Genomic DNA, 22453 nt, shown 5'->3' on the forward strand with positions numbered 1-22453 from the left:
GGTCACCAATCTTGGCTATATACTTCTAGATAGCTAGTCGGCAGCGGCAAAAAAAGCAACACAGTTTTCAGTGCGGTTTTTACTACATGGGATGCTGTTCATGACACCGTCCCATTGTGTGCATGCTCCCCTGTAGCACGTCGTCTGCCGGGGTCTCTAGCACGTCGTCTGCCGGGGCTCTACTAGTTGTGGCCAAAGAAACCTCCTGTCAACCCTGTCCATGGACAGGGACGGAGTAGTCATAATATAGAGACTTGCACCCATGGGCAATCTACTTGAACAAAAGGCAGCTCTTCAGGGCTTTGATACTGACATCGCTCTCAATCCGGATACACCGGGTGGTAACGCCATACGGAATGATCCTATACCGTCCACCAATGGAAGGTTGGATCTTTCTCCCTCAGCTCCCCCAGTGGAGATAGGAGACGAACAGGAGAAGTTCCTTTTCAGTGTCTCACGCAGATATTGAGTATTTTTCTGGCCACGCTGACTTCAGAGAAGCAGTCCAGGAACACCACGCTTACCAGATAAGCGTCTTCTCCAAACGTTTTTAGGATACACGTTATCCCTTTTTTCCCCTGACGTGGTCAGCGCTGGACCCAGGGTCCAAAGGTGGATTCTCCAATCTCCAGGCTTGCATATAGAGCCATAGTTGCACTGGAGATGGGGCTTCACTTCAAGATGCCATTCACAGACAGATGGACTCTGGTTGAAATCTGTCTAGGAGGCTATCGGCGTGTCGGTTGCTCCGGCATCCACAGCCGTATTGGCAACCTAACCTTTTCTGCTGTTCTTGCGCAGCTGACCTTGAGCAGGGACATCTGTACCGCAGAGGCGTCCGTAACCCCGCAATGTCCGGCCGGGCTCAATCTCGCCCAAGGAAGGCGGTCGGAGGAACCGCTACCAAGGCGGTCTCCTCAGGACTCTCAGCTCTCTCTCTCTCTCTCCGCATCCGCGGCTGATGGCAGACTCCCCCGCCTTTGGCGACATTTAGCTGCCACAGGTCACAGACCGGTGGGTGACGGACATTGTGCTCACGTGCACAGGACAGTGTTCTGTTCTCGTCCTCCGACTCCATTCTTCAGAACGGCCCCACCTCTCCACCGAGCAGATGCCCTGCTGCAGGCGGTGGACGCTCTAAGAGCAGAAGGAGTGGTGATCCCTGTCCCCCCTCAGGAACGAGGGCGAGGGTTTGTACTCCAATCTCTTTGTGGCTCCAAAAATGGACGGTTCCTTCCGTCCTGTTCTGGTTCTGAAACTGCTCAACGAGCATGCGAACGCCAGGCGGTTCCGGATGGGATCCCTCCGATCCGTCATTGCCTCAATGTCTCGAGGAGACTTCCTTGCCTCAACAGACATCAAAGATGCCTATCTCCACGTGCCAATTGCTACGGAGCACCAACGTTTTCTACGTTTTGTGATAGGAGACGAACATCTTCTGTTCGTAGCTCTGCCATTCAGTCTGGCGACAGCCCCACGGGTGGGCACCAAGGTCATGGCAGCAGTGGTAGCAGTCTTGCACTCTCACGGACACCCGGTGATTCCGTACTTGGACGATCTACTCGTCAAAGCAACCTCCCTCGAGGCATGCCAACGCAACCTGAAGGTTACGCTGGAGACTCTCCAGACTTTCGGGTGGATCATCAATTTGGCAAGGTCAAATCTGTCTCCGACTCAATCACTAACGTATCTCGGCATGGAGTTTCATACTCTATCAGCCATAGTGAAGCTTCCGCTGAACCAGCAGCGTTCACTGCGGACAGAGGTGCAGTCTCTCCTTCAAGGCCAGTCGCACCCCTTAAGGCGCCTCATGCACTTCCTAAGGAAGATGGTGGCAGCCATCGAGGCAGTTCTCTTTGCGCAGTTTCATCTGCGCCAACGGCAATGGGACATTCTCCGCCAATGGGATGGGCAGTCAACCTCCCTGGACGGGAAGTCTCCCTTTCCCTGACGGCCGAGGACTCTCTGCAATAGTGGCTTATTCCCACCTCATTGCCATAGCCCCCATCCTGGGCAGTGGTCACGACAGATACGAGTCTGTCAGGGTGGGGAGCAGTTTGTCTCCGCCACATGGCTCAGGGGACGTGGACTCAGCAGGAGTCCACCCTTCAGTTCGATGTGCTGGAAATCGAGGCAGGGTATCTTACCCTATTAGCTTTCCAAAAGTGGCTAGAAGGGAGCAGATCCGAATCCAGTCGGACATCTCCACAGCGGTGGCATACATCAACCACCAAGGAGGGACACGCAGTCAGCAGCCTTCCAGGAAGTCCGGCGAATCCTCATGTGGGTGGAGGACACAGCATCCACCATATCCGCAGTTCACATCCCGGGCGTAGAAAACTGGGAAGCAGGCTTCCTCAGTCGCCAGGGCATGGACGCGGGGGAATGGTCCCTTCACCCGGACGTGTTTCAGGAAATCTGTTGCCGCTGGGGGGGGGGCCGGACGTCGACCTAATGGCGTCTCGGCACACCAACAAGGTCCCGGCATTTATGGCACGATCGCGCGATCACAGAGCTCTGGCGGCAGACGCCTTAGTGCAAGATTGGTCGCAGTTCCGGCTCACATATGTGTTTCCACCTCTGGCACTCTTGCCCAGAGTACTGCGCAAAAATCAGATCCGATTGCAGCCGCGTCATACTCGTCGCACCAGACTGGCCGAGGAGATCGTGGTACCCGGATCTGTGGCATCTCACGGTCGGCCGACCGGGGTCACTACCAGACCGACCAGACTTACTGTCTCAAGGGCCGTTTTCTCCTTCGGAATTCTGCGGCCCTGAACCTGACTGTGTGGCTTGTGTGTCCTGGATACTAGCGTCTTCAGGATTATCCCAAGGGGTCGTTGCCACCATGAGACAGGCTAGGAAGCCCACATCTGCTAAGATCTACCACAGAACGTGGAAGGTTTTCTTAATCTGGTGCTCTACTCAGGGAGTGTCTCCCTGGCCATTTGCATTGCCTATCTTTCTTTCCTTCCTACAATAGGAGTTAGAAAAGGGCTTGTCGCTAGACTCCCTCAAAGGGCAAGTCTCAGCACTATCCGTGTTTTTTCAGAAGCGTCTAGCACGTCTTTCTAAGGTGCGCACGTTCCCGCAGGGGGTTTGTCATATCGTACCCCCGTACAAGCGGCCGTTGGATCCATGGGATCTGAACAGGGTTCTAGTTGCTCTCCAGAAGCCGCCTTTCGAGCCTCTGAAGGAAGTTTCCTTTTCTCGCCTGTCACAGAAGGTGGCGTTTCTCGTTGCGATCACATCGCTTCGGCGAGTGTCTGAGCTGGCAGCTCTGTCATCCAAGGCTCCCTTCCTGGTGTTTCACCAGGACAAGGTAGTGCTGCGCATCATTCCGGAGTTTCTCCCTAAGGTAGTATCCTCGTTTCATCTTAATCAGGATATCTCCTTACCGTCCTTTTGCACTCATCCGGTTCACCGGTATGAGAATGATTTACGTTTGCTAGATCTGGTGAGAGCACTCAGAATCTACATTTCACGCACGGCGCCCGTACGCCGTTCCGATGCTCTTGTCGCTGGTACGCGCAAGAGGTTGCAGGCTTCTAAAGCCACCCTGGCTCGATGGATCAAAGAACCAATTCTGGAAGCCTACCGTTTTGCAGGGCTTCCGGTTCTTTCAGGGCTGAAAGCCCATTCAACCAGAGCCGTGAGTGCGTCCTGGGCGCTACGACACCAGGCTTCGGCTCAACAGGTGTGCCAGGCAGCTACCTGGTCGAGTCTGCACACTTTCACCAAACATTATCAGGTGCATACCTATGCTTCGGCGGATGCCAGCTTAGGTAGAAGAGTCCTGCAGGCGGCAGTGACATCCCCGTAGGGGAGGGCTGTTTTGCAGCTCTAACATGAGGTATCTCTTTACCCACCCAGGGACAGCTTTTGGACGTCCCAATCGTCTGGGTCTCCCAATAGAGCGCTGAAGAAGAAGGGAATTTTGTTACTTACCGTAAATTCCTTTTCTTCTAGCTCTTATTGGGAGACCCAGCACCCGCCCTGTTGTCCTTCGGGATTTCTTGGTTGTTTGCGGGTACACATGTTGTTCATGTTGAACGGTTTTTCAGTTCTCCGACGTTATTCGGAGTTAATTTGTTTAAACCAGTTATTGGCTTCCTCCTTCTTGCTTTGGCACTAAAACTGGAGAACCCGTGATACCACGGGGGGGTATAGCCAGAGGGGGAGGGGCCTTGCACTTTTTAGTGTAGTGCTTTGTGTGGCCTCCGGAGGGCAGTAGCTATACCCCAATCGTCTGGGTCTCCCAATAAGAGCTAGAAGAAAAGGAATTTACGGTAAGTAACAAAATTCCCTTCTTCTGATCGGCTTCTTCCGCTCTTCATTCTTTCATACATAATGCCCATAAAAGCCCAATTAGGCAAATTACCGATGTACCGCTGTATGTACACAACCGCACAAAACACCAGCTCCAGCTGCAAACCTCTTTAGGAATGGCAGGTTGAGTTTCAGAATACGGGAGACAATACATGATTGAGGACGTGGAGGAGTTTATTATAGCTACATACTAAAGAAGAATATCCACCCATATCTATACTAAAATGTTACCAGAAAGGGACGAATTAATAGGATTATCCACTACTTGGTCAACCACTCCTAAAATGCTGTGGTCCCCTTGAGTAAAATACAAAAACGTTATCCCTACCTATTTAACGGCTGCCGTTCTCACCATGGCTGTTTTCCTGGCGCTCGCCTGACATTGGCTGCAGCTCTCACACTTCTATCGGATGTCAGGAGACAGCTGCCGCCCATTAGTGGCTGCTGATTGTCAGCAGTGTTCATATGGCATAACAGTCAAAACACTGGAAGACGGAAACCATAAACAATAGGGTCTTATCAGATGGCACCAGGAGGACAACCCACTTGAAGAGCTCACCTTGTATAGTTGTGTGAATCACAACTATAGGCTGCTTTACATGCAGCGACATCGCTAGCAATATCGCTGGTGAAACCACCCACCCCCATCATTTGTCCGCCGCGGGCATAATCGCTGCCCGTGGCGGACAAAATCGATATAACCCGTCACACAGACTTACCTGCCTAGCGACATCGCTGTGGCTGGTGAACTGCTCTTTTCTAAGGGGGCAGTTCGTGCGGCGTCACAGCGACGTCAAACGGCAGGCATCCAATAGAAGCGGAGGGGCGGAGAGCAGCCACATGAAAGACACGCCCACCTCATTGCCGGAGGACGCAGGTACGGTGTTCGTCGTTCCCGGGGTGTCACACGTAGCGATGTGTGCTGCCTCAGGAACGACGAACAACCTGCGTCCACAACGACCAACGAGATTTTGAAAAGGAACGACGTGTCAACGATCAACGATTAGGTGAGTATTTTTGATCATTAACACTCGCTCGTAGGTGTTAAAGATAACGACGTCGCTAACGAGGCCGGATGTGCATCACGAATTTTGTGACTTCAACGACATCTCGTTAGGAATGTGTAATGTCTACTGCGGCCCCACGTGTGGTGAAGATGGCCGTAGAGAATAAAGATGGTATGAATGCCACGCTCTCGTAAGAGAGGAGACTTCTCTTGTACATCAGTATGCTTTTTTGCTACCTGTTTTGAAGAGATCTCCCTCTCCTACTTCAGGAACAATCATACATCGTGATTGATTGTTCCTGAAGGAGAGGCAGATCTCTACGAAACGCTTAGAAATCATATTGATGTCTCCTCTCTTACAGTATCGCGGCATTCACACCACCGTTATTCTCTATGGCTGTCTTCACGTGGCATATATGTGTCACACGAGCACCGAGACAACAGACATCGCAGGACCATCACTGGTGTGGGAGGTAACTACAAACAACTAAGAAGGGGTTGTTTTACTAGTAGACAACCCCATTTAAGGAGTTGACCATTACTATGATAACCCCTTCTGATTCCACTAGTGTTCCCCAGTTAAAATAAAAGACTCAGCACTCACCTCCCATTCTGGCACTGTTAGTAACCGCATTTCAGAGCTCACATGACATTGGGACATCACGCGAGTCCTACGTCCAATCAATGCCGGCTTCTCTTGCCACGCCTTCAGACCAAATGAGTAATCAACAGGAAGTGATGCTGCGGCTGCCACTCACTGACTGTTTGCCAATTTGGTCCGAAGGCGAGGAGAGAGAGTCGTCGGCGATTGGACGTGGCTTCCCCATGATGTCATGTGAGTCCTGAACCGCGGATACCGACAGCGCCAGACTGGAAGGTGAGTACTGGGTCTTGTTTTAACTGATGGAACTAGTGGAATCAGTAGTGATTGTCTTCACAGTGGACAATCCCTTTAAGAAATTTGTCTTAGTTTTTCATTGCATTGTGTTATATAAGATTAGATCCTCTGTCTCTTATTACAGATCTAATATAGAATATAAACTGATAAAATCCTATATTTCTTGTATTGATTCCACCACCGCACGTCTTCACAATATCTGTATACCCGGCTGAGTGTCAGTCTGCCGGCGTCAGTCCTGTGTGGAGCAGCTGCCTGTGCTTAGTCGTCTTCTTCGCTTCTCTCCTGCGCCTCCCTTAGTCGCCGTTCCTCAAGCAGCAGGAGGCGCTCGTCTCGGGCATTGTTTTCCTCCATGATGTCAGCGATGTGCAGAGCATGCTGGCTGAATGATAATTCCACTTCATTGAGCAGCGTTTCTGCCTCCCGAATACGTGGAGAGAAGTCTTCAAGTTTCTGGTCTAGTGCTGTCAGGGCTTCCCCCAGGGCATAGAGACGATCCTCTAATGGATGCCGGCATTGTCTTATCCCTTCCAGGACTATGGAATCAACATTCACATATTCTGCAGACATCATGGCAAGGGAAACAGAGTCCATGCTCCGTGCCTCGCAATCAATGGCGTCTCTTGGCACCGTCTCTGTTCTGTTTATATCTATTGTGCCAGGAGACACCATAGGGATTACATAAATGCCGACTGTGCCAAGTGCTAAAGAGGCCACATTCACTGCCCCCATTTCCAGGCAATTGGCTGGCACTGAGGGCATATGCCAGTCAGCAGCACCTGCGGTATGAAATGCTATACATGGTGCATCCATGACATTCTCCATCTGTGCGGTGTTGCTTACCACGGAGATCAGAGGCACCAGACCAAAATCTTCCATCTTTGTATCATTTATATCGGGAGACGTAGAATTGCAAGACGGCAGGTGTTCTCCATCTATCTCAGGCGCCCAATGTGAAGGTATCGCTGCGTTTAAGGCTGAGGCTCAAAGCCTCCAGATCTGTAGCCGCGGCTCTCCGTGTGGTTTCTTCTCCTGCTGCTTCGGACGTCCTCTGCCCCCTGCATCGCTGTCATATGTTATTTGCTCCCACGATTCTCCACTCTGTGCTAAATCACTTAGTTCCCTGTCAGGGCTGTCAGCGTCTTCCTCTATGTGGGACTCTGGAGAGTTTGTGTCTTGGTGGAAAAGGTCATTTTGATTCACACGTTCTCCATCCAGTGCAATGTCTTTTTTTGCTTTTTGGTTAACGCTGCCTGCCTCGGAGGTCATCTTGCTCCAACATGTCACCGGCTGGGCCAAGTTGACAACCGTTTTTATCCATTTTCTGTAAATTTCCATGGTCCGTGTCCTTGTTCATGACTCTTTTTATTGCATCCATCTCTTCTTCCGCACATCACATCACTAAGCTGCTCCTTGCTCTCACCACGGAGGTAAATCCATGGTTAATAAGCCGGTCTGCACCCTCTGCCATAATATGCAGTGCCTCCGTCTTGGCTGACCCCTCCGTGCACTTCTTAATATTCCCACGTCTGCGTCCATTGTCCTTGTTCAGGTATTACTTTCAATCAGAAAATCCTCTTATTCTGTGAGTCATCCTGATGGCGTCAGAGGGAGGCACATAGGAAATAGATTTTCCAGTTCTCCGACAGACCCATGTATGCGCTGATTATCCACATATGTTTGCATCCATGTTTGTGATCTTCTACAGAGCCACCAGATTTATTTTTAGATTTAATGGGCCGTGCTGCGGCTTGGGCTTTTATTGAAGTCATTATATTACAAATTCCATTGTGTAAAACTTGGTAACGTCACGACAAGACTAAAAACTCATGGAAGAGTGAAGTTCATGCAGGAAATGGCTTCAAACCCGAAGGGTATGCGCGCACGCTGCAGTTTTGTGTTGTCAATCAAAAACGCAACTTGTGCCAGAAAATCAGTTTTTTTTGGGCGTTTTTTTGGCGCATTTTTGTTTTATGCAGGTTTTTTTTTTTTTAAATATAGTGATGGGTGGACTCAGATATTCGGGGTTAGCGGGTCGAAAAACAAACAAAAAAAACCAAACCCCGATTCTGGACCAGAATATCTGGCCGCCGGTCTATGGGGACCAGAATCTGGTGCTTAAAAGTGGTGGTGGCAGGGATATATGGATTGGAGCAAGCACGTTATACTTACAGAGTCTCCAGCATGGCTGTAACTGCTCTCACAACCACTCATTCTACTTCCGGGGCTGCTCATTAGCCTCATGCATATTCACTGCTATCCCCGCCCACCAGCATCTGTGATTAGTTGCAGTCAGACAACTCTCCCACCCTGAGTGTCAGTGTGTCTGACAGCTTGCAATCACTGACGCTATGTGCATCTATATTGTACTGTAAAAATAAATAAAATTGGCTTAGGGTCCCTCCATAATATGATACCCAGCACAGATAAAGCATCCGGCTACAGACTGTAGCCCCTAACTGTGCACTTATCTTGGCTGTGTATCAAAATAAGAGGAACCACATGCAACCTTTTTGTTTTTTTTAATTCTTTAAATAAATAATTTAAATAAAATGGTGTTGTTCCTCCCCAATTTTGATACCAAGCCAAGATAAGCCCGACAGCTGGGGACTTGTATTCTCAGACTGGGGAAGATCCATGGTTATTGCGCCCCTCCAGCCTAAAAATATCTGCCTGCAGTCACGCAGGATTGCCATATCCATTAGATGCGACAATCCCAGAACTTTACCCAGCTCTTCCCGCTTGCCCTGGAGCGGTGGCAATCTGGGTAATAAGGGGTCAATGACAGCTTACAGCTGTCACTAAGCCCTAAATTAGTAATTGGGAGGATTTATGTGACCCCTTCATTACTAATCTGTAAATGAAAAGAAATAAACAAAAACATCAAAAAAATTCTTTATTTGAAATTAAAAAATAAAAGAGCACCCTTTTTCACCCCTTTATTAACCCCCCAAATACCCCTGAAGGTCAGACGTAATCGACACGAGGTCCGACGATAATCCCGGCTCTGCTACATCTAAAGTGACAGCAAGTGGCCATGGAGAATGAGCCGCAGCGGTGATGTCACTCAGGTTATTTGTGGTCACAGTTGGAGGCTCACATGGTCCTCCACCTGTGACCGCAGGTAACTTGACCTCAGGTGACTTCATTAAACTCCGTGACCTCACCTCACGTCACCTGAGGTCAAGTTACTTGTGGTAAAAACGCACAAAGAATTCACATGCTTCTTCTTTTTTCTGCACCCAAAACTCAGTTCCGGCACTGTTCCGCCTTCTGATAGTTGCTGGGTACTGTACATCCACCTCCCATTGTAATCAATAGAAGGTGGATGTGCAGTACCCAGATGCGGCCACTATCAGAAGACGGAGCAGCTCCGGAACTAAGCATTCCCTGCTGCCAGAATGAGAACAGCTCATCTCGGGGGTGCGGAATGTCGGACCCTGGCCAATCAGACATTGATGACCTATCCTAAGGAGGGGCCCATCAATGTCAAAGTAGTGGAAAACTCCTTTTAAAGGAGGGGATTGCCTGTTGGGTGAGAATGGGAATACCTCCATACACCGTACCGGTAGTGGTGAGTTTGGCCAGATAAGCTTTAAGCAGAAAGGTTATTTGGCCAATATCTGTCTCCTGACCCCTCCATACACTTGCAATACCCCAACTTTTTTAGGCACAGTTTAATATGAAGTTCTAGAAATGCTCTATGTAGCAGTATCTGAGAATAATAACCAGGGCTGTGGAGTCGGTATAAAATGCTCCGACTCCGACTCCTAAAATATATAATAAATTGGGGACAGTAGTGCAATGCAGAATGTGCTGAATATTTTACTAAATAATAACATTTAGTATAATGCTTATATTTTTTTAAATCAGATCTTTTTTTATTAAATCATTAGGGATCAATACGGAGAGTATTTCACTTTTCATATAACTGATAACAATAAACAGATAAACACATGTGATTTATAAATCAGGTTCTTTCTCTGCATATATGTAAATATAATAAGAGTTCTCAAATCATAATTATATTATATAGCTTGAGCCTACAAACCTTGTGGCTCTACAAATAAACAAAACTTAAATTATGCAATAATGCCTCAGACTAACAGGAACACCTCCTCCATCAGCCGTGTTGCTCCACATCGTATTGCTATACTCTCCCGCCCCTCCCTCTCCGTGCAGTCATCAATCAAATCCTTCCAGTCCTCACTCACCTCGTCATTCAAAGTCCACTTCGTCACAGAAAAAACTAGTTTTAATTCCCTTCCTCACACATGCCATCACTGCAGGCACACCAGTAACCGGTCCAGCATTGCATCCCGAACCAGTGCAGTAGAGGGTAGGCCCGGCAACTCCATCCATGGCCGCCAAATGCTGTAAAACTTTTTTTCAATGTTTTTCTTTTTAAATAAACTCCCCTTTCCACTCTTATGACGTTATTTAATTTGTTTTTGAGCTCTGGTAATGTTGGTGGTAGAGGGTCTAACCAGTGATATGCAAGTAGCTTTCTTGCTTGGTACAAGATACGTGCTATTCCCAGGGCTGTTGGAGAATCCGGATCCACTTCTCCTTCCCACAGACTCAACAGGCACAGGCGGGGCGACGGTTGTATTGTGATATGATATATTTGATCTATAAGTCCCAGGATTTGGTTCCAGAAATCACCAATGTGTCCACACTCCCACATAACATGCATCAAATGGGCATCATCCTGTCCACACCTAACACACTGTGTGTTTGGTCTGAGTCCCATCTTAAATAGTAGACTGGGAGTTTTATATACCCTGTGGATGAGATATATTTGAGACAGCTTTTGGCACTCCGATACCGCCAGTTTAGGAACTTGTTCCAATATATCAGACCACTGGCCTTCCGTCAGGGGACCGACGTCTCGTTCCCATTTGCTTTTAACACTCAATGGATGTGTTTCCAGATGGGCAGGTAGTAATTTTTTATATAATTCCGAAATAAGACCCTTAGAGGACTCAGATGTAAGCAGCCTATGTAATGTTTGATTATGTGTCACTGTTACCGAGTTTGTCCTCCCCTGTCTTTCCAGTGCGTGTCTCAGCTGCAAATACTGATAAAAGAAGACATGCGGAAGGTGAAACTCCGTTCTCAGTTGTTCAAAGCTTTTAAGAGTATTATTTTGTAGTACTTGTGACACTAAATGGATCCCTTTATCGTCCCATCCTCTGAACCCTACTAATTTTTTAATTTCTGGCAAGTCGGGGTTCTGCCACAGTGGCCAGAGCTCTGTAGGTCCGCTTATCCCCAAAAGAGACTTACCCCTGTCCCACACCCGGAATATCATAGCCAGTGTGGGATATCGTGCCCCATTTATCTGTCTTTGTCCCACATCCAACCGGCAACCTAGGTACTTCCATACTGATCCCTCTCTCACTATATCACCACTGGTATCATACCCTCCTTCTTTGCCCCAACCCCTCAGATGTTGCATCTGGGAGGCTATATAGTATATATATGGGTTTGGTACCGCCAGTCCTCCCTCCTCCTTTCCCCGCTGTAGCACTTCCAGTCGAATCCTATAATGCTTATATTTAAGTGAAAAATGTATTGTAGTACAATGTGAACATCAGACATTTAATTATTTTTATGATACAATAATCAAGATATTTGGATAGAACATAAAATATATTTATTGGAATACAACTTTAGAACATAAACTGTAATAAATTGTAAATGTGATACACTATGTAATATATATATATATATATATATATATATATATATATATATATATATATATATATATATACACACTAGAAGGTGGCCCGATTCTAACGCATCGGGTATTCTAGAACTTATTGTGTAGTTAATGTATGTTTTTTGTTATATATATCGATGTTGTTGTGTGTAGTTGCCAGTGTTTGTGTAGGGCACTGTAAATGTTCTGGGTGTTGTCTGGGTGTGGCGGGGAGTGAGAGCGGTGTTGTATGTGTTGCGTTGTTTGTGGAGCGCTGTGTGTCTACAGCGTTGTGTGTGTGGTGCTGTATGTGTTGCGCGGTTTGTGTGGGTGTGGAGTGCGTGTGTGTGTGTTTTGGGGGAGGTATGTTTTATGCAGTGTGTGTGTTGCGCGGTATGTGCGTATATTTGTGTATGCCGCGGTGTTTGTGTGTTGGGTGTTGTGTGTGTGCGGCGTTGTGTGTGTGTGTGTGTGTGTGTGTGTGTGGGTGTCTGTGTAGGGCAGTGTTTGTGGTTCCCAGTGTGTGTGTGTGTGGTGTGTTGTGCGGTGCGCGTGTGGCGCTGTGTGTGTGTTTTGGGGGGAGGTGTGCACCCCCATCGTGCTCCATCCCCCATGATGCGCACCCCCCATCGTGCTCCATCCCCCATGCTGCGCACCCCCATCGTGCTCCATCCCCCATGCTGCGCACTCCCCATCGTGCTCCATCCCCATGCTGCGCACTCCCCATCGTGCTCCATCCCCCATACTGCGCATCTCCATTGTGCTCCATTCCCCATGCTGCGCACCCCAATCGTGCTCCATCCCCCATGCTGCGCACCCCAATCGTGCTCCATCCCCTATGCTGCGCACCCCAATCGTGCTCCATCCCCCATGCTGCGCACCCCCCCATCGTGCTCCATCCCCCATGCTGCGCACCCCCCATCGTGCTCCATCCCCCGTGCTGCGCACTCCCATCGTGCTCCATCCCCCATGCTGCGCACCCCCCCATCGTGCTCCATCCCCCATGCTGCGCACCCCCCATCGTGCTCCATCCCCCATGCTGCGCACTTCCCATCGTGCTCCATCCCTCATGCTGCGCACTCCCCATCGTGCTCCATCCCCCATGCTGCGCACTCCCCATCGTGCTCCATCCTCCATGCTGCGCACCCCCCATCGTGCTCCATCCCCCATGCTGCGCACCCCCCATCGTGCTCCACAGTCACACATCAGACAGTATACACGCAAACATCTGATCGCATACACTCACACCCCACTTCTCCCTGTGCCCTCCGGTGGGCGGTCCCAGCAGCTGTGCTGCACGCCGTGCTCCTCTGCCGACACTCACAGATCCGATCGCATACACTCACACATCAGAACACACGCACACACCCGATCGCATACACGCACACACCCGATCGCATACACGCACACACACACTGACGATATCGCACATACGCGCTCACACACTCACAACATCCGGAGATACCACATGCTTCCGGCCATGTGATCCTCCGGCAGGTCCTGGAAGGTCACTGCACGCACAGTATCGCCGCCGAGAAGTAAGCGATATCACTGGATGTTTTTGTGTGTGGATGCGATCTGATGTGTGTGTGAGGTGTGTGTGAGAGTGAGTGAGTGTGATCTGATGTGTGTGTGTCTGTTCTTGTGTGTGTGTGTGTGTGTGTGTGTGTGTGTGTTCCGCCGCTGCAGGACCTTGATGTGCTCACCTGCTCCCGGTCGGCGTCTGGTGAGTATGACTGCGGGGTCTTCTTTCTTCTGTCTTCTCTCTTCTGGGGGTGCGTGTTGTATTCCAATAAATATATTTTATGTTCTATCCAAATATCTTGATTATTGTATCATAAAAATTATTAAATGTCTGATGTTCACATACACATGTTCATGTATTACAATAAATTTTTCACCTAACTATAAGCAATATATGTAAAAGTCGGAGTCGGTGCAAGGGAAATTGAGGAGTCGAAGGTTTGGTTTACCGACTCCACAGCCCTGAGAATAACTATTGTCGTCTCATGTAAATCCCTAACCCACCGTCTTGTCTCCCTCTCCGTCCCATTGTCAGCTGGGTGTTTATGGTGGAAATAGGTTTTATAAGAGAATGTCTTTCACTACTTTCCTGAAAAGGTTACAGGGTTAATTCACATCTCGACAGCTCAATATCTTTTACAATAAAGAGAATTTATTGACTTCGTTATATTCTTTCTTGCAAGTTTTTATGTGTTTCGGTAATTACATCATAATATAGATTTATCTGCCTTGCCATTACCAGTACATCCTGGGTATGTGTGTGTGTGCTCAGAGGTGTCGCTACCCATGGAAAAAAATCCTTACAGAGTATTAGAAAAGGGTATCAGATAGCAAATGAGTTACTGTCAGAGCTGGTAAGTTGGTGTAGGTAACTCCTGTTTCATGAACCTATTTGTATTATGACGTGAGTTGTGTGTTTAAGGGTTCATTTTTTTTTTTTATTTCTTTGTCGCTCCATTGGGAGACCCAGACAATTGGGTGTATAGCTATGCCTCCGGAGGCCACACAAAGTATTACACTAAAAGTGTAAAGCCCCTCCCCTTCTGCCTATACACCCCCCGTGCCTCACGGGCTCCTCAGTTTTTATGCTTTGTGCGAAGGAGGCAGACATCCACGCATAGCTCCACAGCTTGGTCAGCAGCAGCTGCTGACTAGGTCGGATGGAAGAAAAGAGGGCCCATAACAGGGCCCCCAGCATGCTCCCTTCTCACCCCACTTTGTCGGCGGTGTTGTTAAGGTTGAGGTACCCATTGCGGGTACACAGGCAGGAGCCACATGCTGTTTTCCTTCCCCATCCCTTAATGGGCCCTGGGTGAAGTGGGATCCAGATCGGTCTCCAGGCACTGGGACCGTGCTCCCTCCGCAGCCCCTGGGGAATCTGCTGGATAGGAGCTGGGTATCGTCAGGGACAAGGCCCTGCTACTATGAGGTACTCAGTGTCCCCGTGGGGACCGCGCATGGAGCGCTTGTGCCATACACATTGCAGCACTGCTGGGTGTGTTAGTGCGCCGGGGACTACCGCGCATGGAGCGCTTGTGCCATACACACTGCAGCACTGCTGGGTGTGTTAGTGCGCCGGGGACTACCGCACGGCCGCGCTTATTGCCGGCCGCGCTTATAACTTTAGTCCCCGGCTTCTGCGGCCTAGTGTCGTATATTCCCGCCCACAGGCCTGCCAGTCAGGGGAAGGGCGGGACGCTGCACAGTTCGTCAGCGCTGAGGGCTGGAGCATACATTAGTATCCTCCTCCCTCCTCACTCAGTACACTGGGGCACTAGATTCCCGCACTTTTCTTGGGCACGCCCACGGTCCCCTCCTCCCCACAGAACGCCGGCAGCCATTCCTGTCAGCGATTCAGACGCTGGAGAGGAGAGACAACACAGGGAGACCCAGGCAGGGAATCTGGTGATCACACAACCGCTCTGAGCGGTCGGTAAGCAGCACCTGTGGTGCTGGCCCCACTGAGTGCCGAAGTGTATATATATATATATAGGCTTATAGGCTATACATTTGCACTGTACGGTCGCTCTGTTGATTTTTGGCTATATACCCTACTGGTTGTTCTCAGAGGAGACAACATGTCAGCCGCAAAAAGCAAGGGTGCCAAAGCACAGGCGTACTTTGCAACCTGTACCTCTTGTACAGCTGTACTACCGGCAGGTTCCACTGACCCTCATTGTGTGCAATGCTCGGCCCCTGTGGCACTTACTCAGCCGGAGCCTCTGCGACTGGTGGCCCAGGTGGAACCACCTGCTACCACTGTCCAGGTGACAGGGACGGAGTTTGCAGCCTTTGCTGACAAACTGTCTGAGAGTATGGATAAATGGTCTGCTAAAATACTGGAAGCATTGCAGTCCAGACCGGTGATTCAGGCCCCGGGCACTGTCCAATCCTTGACCCCTGGTCCCCCTCAATTGGAACAGCAAAGTGCCCCTGGGGTAACCCATAGGTCCCAGGGTGAGGTCTCTGACACGGACCGCAGTCCCAGGCCGCCCAAGCGGGGTCGCTGGGAAATTTCCTCCACTTCATCACACTGTTCAGGGTCCCAGCAGGGGGACTCTCTAGAGGATGAAGCGGAGGTATCAGATCAGGATTCTGATCCTGAAGCCGCTCTCAACCTAGATACACCTGAAGGTGACGCAGTAGTGAATGACCTTATAGCGACCATCAATCAGGTGTTGGATATTTCTCCCCCAGCTCCTCCAATTGAGGAGTCTGCTTCTCAGGAGAAATTCCGTTTCTGACTTCAGAGAGGCAATCCAGAAAAACCGAGACTGTCCAGACAAGCGTTTTTCCAAGCGCCTTAAGGAGACACCTTATCCCTTCCCCCCCGAGGTTGTCAAGGGCTGGACTCGGTGTCCTAAGGTGGATCCTCCAATCTCCAGACTGGCGGCTAGATCCATAGTTGCAGTGGAAGATGGGGCTTCACTCAAAGATGCCACTGACAGACAGATGGAACTATGGTTGAAATCCATCTATGAAGCTATCGGCGCGTCTTTTGCACCAGCATTCGCAGCCGTATGGGCACTCCAAGCTATCTCAGCTTGTCAGGCGCAGATTAATGCAGTAACACGTACATCTGCCCCGCAAGTGGTGTCCTTAACCACTCAGGCGTCGGCGTTTGCGTCCTACGCCATTAATGCTATCCTGGACTCGGCGAGCCGTACGGCGGTGGCATCCGCCAATTCGGTGGTACTCCGCAGGGCCATGTGGCTACGTGAATGGAAGGCAGACTCTGCTTCCAAAAAGTTCTTAACCGGTTTGCCATTGTCTGGCGACCGCTTGTTTGGTGAGCGATTGGATGAAATCATTAAACAATCCAAGGGAAAGGATTCATCCTTACCCCAGTCCAAACCAAACAGACCTCAACCACGGAAGGTACAATCGAGGTTTCGGTCCTTTCGGACCGCGGGCAGGTCTCAATTTTCCTCGTCCAAAAGGCCTCAGAAAGGTCAGAGGAACTCCGATGCATGGCGGTCTAAGTCACGTCCTAAAAAGACCGCCGGAGGAACCGCTCCCAAAGCGGCCTCCTCATGACTTGCGGCCTCCTCAAACCGCATCCTCGGTCGGTGGCAGGCTCTCCCGCTTTTGCGACGCCTGGCTGCCACAAGTAAAAGACCGATGGGTGAGAGACATTCTATCTCAAGGTTACAGGATAGAATTCAGCTCTCGTCCTCCGACTCGTTTCTTCAGAACATCTCCGCCCCCCGACAGAGCCGAGGCTCTTCTGCAGGCGGTGTGCACTCTGAAGGCGGAAGGAGTGGTGATCCCTGTTCCTCTTCAGCAACGGGGTCACGGTTTTTACTCCAACTTGTTCGTGGTGCCAAAAAAGGACGGATCCTTCCGTCCCGTTCTGGACCTAAAACTGCTCAACAAGCATGTGAAAACCAGGCGGTTCCGGATGGAATCGCTCCGCTCCGTCATCGCCTCAATGTCCCAAGGAGATTTCCTGGCATCAGTCGACATCAAAGATGCTTATCTCCACGTACCGATTGCACCAGAGCATCAGCGCTTCCTGCGTTTCGCCATAGGGGACGAACACCTTCAGTTCGTGGCACTGCCTTTCGGCCTGGCAACAGCCCCACGGGTCTTCACCAAGGTCATGGCAACAGTGTTGGCAATCCTACACTCTCAGGGACACTCGGTGATCCCTTACTTAGACGATCTACTTGTCAAGGCACCCTCTCAAGGGGCATGCCAACACAGCCTGAACATTGCTCTGGAAACTCTCCAGAGTTTCGGGTGGATCATCAATTTTCCAAAGTCAAATCTGACACCGGCCCAATCACTGACATATCTTGGCATGGAGTTTCATACTCTCTCAGCGATAGTGAAGCTTCCGCTGAACAAACAGCGTTCACTACAGACAGGGGTGCAATCTCTCCTTCAAGGTCAGTCACACCCCCTGAGGCGCCTCATGCACTTCCTAGGGAAGATGGTGGCAGCAATGGAGGCAGTTCCTTTTGCGCAGTTTCATCTGCGACCACTTCAATGGGACATTCTCCGCAAATGGGACAGGAAGTCGACGTCCCTCGACAGGAACGTCTCCCTTTCTCGGGCAGCCAAAGCTTCCCTTCAGTGGTGGCTTCTCCCCACTTCTCTGTCGAAGGGGAAATCCTTCCTGCCCCCATCCTGGGCGGTGGTCACGACGGACGCGAGCCTGTCAGGGTGGGGAGCGGTCTTTCTCCACCACAGGGCTCAGGGTACTTGGACTCAGACAGAGTCCTCCCTTCAGATCAATGTTCTGGAGATAAGGGCAGTGTATCTTGCCCTAAAGGCGTTCCAGCCGTGGCTGGAAGGCAAACAGATCCGAATTCAGTCGGACAACTCCACAGCGGTGGCATACATCAACCACCAAGGCGGGACACGCAGTCGGCAAGCCTTCCAGGAAGTCCGGCGGATTCTGCTGTGGGTGGAAGCCACAGCCTCCACCATATCCGCAGTTCACATCCCGGGCGTAGAAAACTGGGAAGCAGACTTTCTCAGTCGCCAGGGCATGGACGCAGGGGAATGGTCCCTTCACCCGGACGTGTTTCAGGAGATCTGTTGCCGCTGGGGCATGCCGGACGTCGACCTAATGGCGTCCCGGCACAACAACAAGGTCCCGACATTCATGGCACGGTCTCAAGATCACAGAGCTCTGGCGGCAGACGCCTTAGTTCAGGATTGGTCGCAGTTTCAACTCCCTTATGTGTTTCCTCCTCTGGCACTGTTGCCCAGAGTGTTACGCAAGATCAGGGCCGACTGCCGCCGCGCCATCCTCGTCGCTCCAGACTGGCCGAGGAGGTCGTGGTACCCGGATCTGTGGCATCTCACGGTCGGCCAACCGTGGGCACTACCAGACCGACCAGACTTGCTGTCTCAAGGGCCGTTTTTCCATCTGAATTCTGCGGCCCTCAACCTGACTGTGTGGCCATTGAGTCCTGGATCCTAGCGTCTTCAGGATTATCTCAAGAGGTCATTGCCACTATGAGACAGGCTAGGAAACCAGCGTCCGTCAAGATCTACCACAGGACGTGGAAAATATTCCTGTCGTGGTGCTCTGCTCAGGGTTTTTCTCCCTGGCCATTTACCTTGCCCACTTTTCTGTCCTTCCTTCAATCCGGATTGGAAAAGGGTTTGTTGCTCGGCTCCCTTAAGGGACAAGTCTCTGCGCTCTTTGTGTTTTTTCAGAAGCGCCTAGCCAGACTTCCACAGGTACGCACGTTCCTGCAGGGGGTTTGTCACATCGTCCCTCCTTACAAGCGTCCGTTAGAACCCTGGGATCTGAACAGGGTGCTGATGGTTCTTCAGAAACCACCGTTCGAGCCAATGAGGGATATTTCTCTCGCACGCCTTTCGCAGAAAGTGGTTTTCCTAGTAGCAGTCACTTCACTTCGGAGAGTGTCTGAGCTAGCAGCGTTGTCGTGCAAAGCCCCTTTCCTGGTGTTTCACCAGGACAAGGTGGTTCTGCGTCCGGTTCCGGAATTTCTCCCGAAGGTGGTATCCCCCTTTCATCTCAATCAGGATATCTCCTTACCCTCTTTTTGTCCTCATCCAGTTCACCAATGTGAAAAGGATTTGCACTTGTTAGATCTGGTGAGAGCACTCAGATTCTACATTTCTCGTACGGCGCCCCTGCGCCGCTCGGATGCACTCTTTGTCCTTGTCGCTGGCCAGCGTAAAGGGACACAAGCTTCCAAATCAACCCTGGCTCGGTGGATCAAGGAACCTTTTCTCGAAGCTTATCGTTCCTCGGGGCTTCCGGTTCCCTCAGGGCTGAAGGCCCATTCTACCAGGGCCGTGGGAGCGTCCTGGGCCTTGCAGCACCAGGCTACGGCTCAGCAGGTGTGTCAGGCAGCTACCTGGTCGAGCCTGCACACTTTCACGAAACACTATCAGGTGCATACCTATGCTTCGGCAGATGCCAGCCTAGGTAGGCGAGTCCTTCAGGCGGCGGTTGCCCACCTGTAGGACGAAGCCGTTACGGCTCTATTATGAGGTATTATTTACCCACCCAGGGACTGCTTTTGGACGTCCCAATTGTCTGGGTCTCCCAATGGAGCGACAAAGAAGAAGGGAATTTTGTTTACTTACCGTAAATTCCTTTTCTTCTAGCTCCAATTGGGAGACCCAGCACCCGCCCCTGTTTTTTGTGTACACATGTTGTTCATGTTGAATGGTTTCAGTTCTCCGATATTCCTTCGGATTGAATTTACTTTAAACCAATTTATAATTTTTTCCTCCTTCTTGCTTTTGCACCAAAACTGAGGAGCCCGTGAGGCACGGGGGGTGTATAGGCAGAAGGGGAGGGGCTTTACACTTTTAGTGTAATACTTTGTGTGGCCTCCGGAGGCATAGCTATACACCCAATTGTCTGGGTCTCCCAATTGGAGCTAGAAGAAAAGGAATTTACGGTAAGTAAACAAAATTCCCTTCTTTTAATACTTTTTTTTTTACAATTTTTTTTTTAGTTTGTATTTTTTTTATTTTCTATGTCGAACCTGAACACACATGTACTATATAATGTAATATAGTACACAGTAGTGCAGTATATAGCACAAATAATGATTTACTTTTCCTGTAGTAAGATATCCACTCTCACTCTCGTGGACGCTTTCTTTTTACCAGATTGATGACTTCTCGGAGATATTACTTTGAACTTCTTCACAAACAGGATGATCGAGGCTCTGACCATGTGGAAGTAGCAGTGAGTAGTATATATCTGCTCCCAGGTTTTGTGGTCCCCTCCATCTTTGAGGTTTTAGTATAATGGGCTGCTTCTGTTCCTGAAGTTAAAGGGGTTCTCCCAGAATAAATTATTTAACCGTAGGCTTGCTCTAGGTAAGAGCCTAAAATTCACTATCTGTGCCCCCTGCTGCTCCAGTAATGTTTTTCTGCCCTTGGTCCTAGTTACAGTTGTGCCTTTATGAAGTCAGTGACTGGCTGCAGCGGTGATGTACGTGGTAGTCTTTACACCACCGCTGCAGCCTGTTAACAAAGAATGGAGCAGCAGAGGGTGAGTACAGCTAATGTTATTACTTGGAGCAAGTCATGGGGGTTAAAAACCTGTTACTGGAATATCCCTTTAAAAGGTTTTTCCATTAATAAGGAGTTATCATCAATCAACAGAATATGATGACTTCTAAATTGGTGGGGTCTGACTGCTAAGACCCCCACTATTTGCCGGGGTTAGGCACTTTTGTGTCCTGTGTGAATTTAGCTGCCGTCAAGCATCTACACTACCGTTCCATTCAAACAGGAGACAGCAGTGCCCCATTCAGGCAATCGATGGGAGTGATAACTTCTTGTTGATGCAATACCCCTGTAAAGAGGACCTTTCACATGTCATAGATATGTCATTTTTTTTCCATCTGCTTTAAATTCTGCCGTTCTCCTCAATCTGTTTCTTTTGTTCCTGCGCCTCTCGGTTCCTGAGATATTGCCTCCTTTTCCTTGTATCAATCTAGTGAAGAAGAAAAAGAGTAAGGAGCGCAATGAGGAGCAGCAGTGAGAGTTAAAAACTCAAACTATTCACTGCTCACCTTTTAAGAGTTGTGCGCCCCTGCCCCCAATCACCTGAGGAAGACAACACACTGGTTGTCGAAACGCGTTGTGGCTCATAAGGGACCATTAATAAGGTTTGGTTAATTTTTTTAAAACCCTTTGGTCCCCATTCTCCTTTGTAGTGCTCCACTAGACCGTCATTTTTTGTTTCCCGGTATCAATCTAGTGTCACAATGACTATAAGATAGTGGGGAACTGGGGCTCCTAAGCTGTCCCTCAATCTAGGGGGTTCTATCCTATCCCTATTCTCAGGGCTACTCCTAATGGTGGAGAGGCTTGAGTCTCTTTCCTGGCTCTGCTCCTGATCAGTCCTGACCTAATTACCCCTTTCCCCAGGGAGGAACGGGACTGAGCATGTTGACACCACAGAAAAACACAGACAAGGGAAAAAACTAAAATCTATCACACACCATGCATACACACAGGATAAGGGGTACTTTGCACGTTGTGACGTCGCTACTGCGATGTCGTCGGGGTCTAATCGAAAGTGACGCACATCCGGCGCCGGTAACAACGTTTCAGCGTGTAAAGCCTAGATGCACCGATAAACGATCGCAAAAGCAGCGAAAATCGGTGATTTGTGTAGTGTCGGTCATTTTCAGAATTTCGCTACAGTGACAGGTACGATGTTGTTCCTTGTTCCTGCAGCAGCACACATCGCTGTGTATGAAGCCGCAGGAGCGAGGAGCATCTCCTTACCTGCGTCCAACGGCTATGCTGAAGGAAGGAGGTGGGCGGGATGTTACGTCCCGCTCATCTCCGCTCGTCCTCTTCTATTGGCCGCCTGCCATGTGACGCTGAACGACCCGCCCCCTTAGGAAGGAGGCGGGTCGCCAGCCAGAGCGTCGTCGTAGGGCAGGTAAATGCGTGTGAAGCTGCCGTAGCAATAACGTTCTCTACGGCAGCTATCACAAGATATCACATGTGCGACGGGGGCGGGTGC

General features: G+C 49.9%; 1 protein-coding gene across 3 annotated transcripts in view; it reads left to right on the forward strand.

Annotated features, from left to right (window-relative positions):
* Positions 1 to 22453, forward strand: part of B4GALNT4 (beta-1,4-N-acetyl-galactosaminyltransferase 4) — a 184274-nt gene that overhangs the window by 66359 nt on the left and 95462 nt on the right. For all 3 annotated transcript variants that reach the window (XM_075326956.1, XM_075326958.1, XM_075326957.1), the window contains exon 9: positions 20575 to 20653. In XM_075326956.1, coding sequence (XP_075183071.1) covers positions 20575 to 20653 — 79 coding nt within the window. The remainder of the gene's footprint in view (positions 1 to 20574; positions 20654 to 22453) is intronic.

Source organism: Anomaloglossus baeobatrachus, chromosome 10 (assembly GCF_048569485.1).
Source record: "Anomaloglossus baeobatrachus isolate aAnoBae1 chromosome 10, aAnoBae1.hap1, whole genome shotgun sequence".
Lineage (NCBI taxonomy): Eukaryota > Metazoa > Chordata > Amphibia > Anura > Aromobatidae > Anomaloglossus > Anomaloglossus baeobatrachus.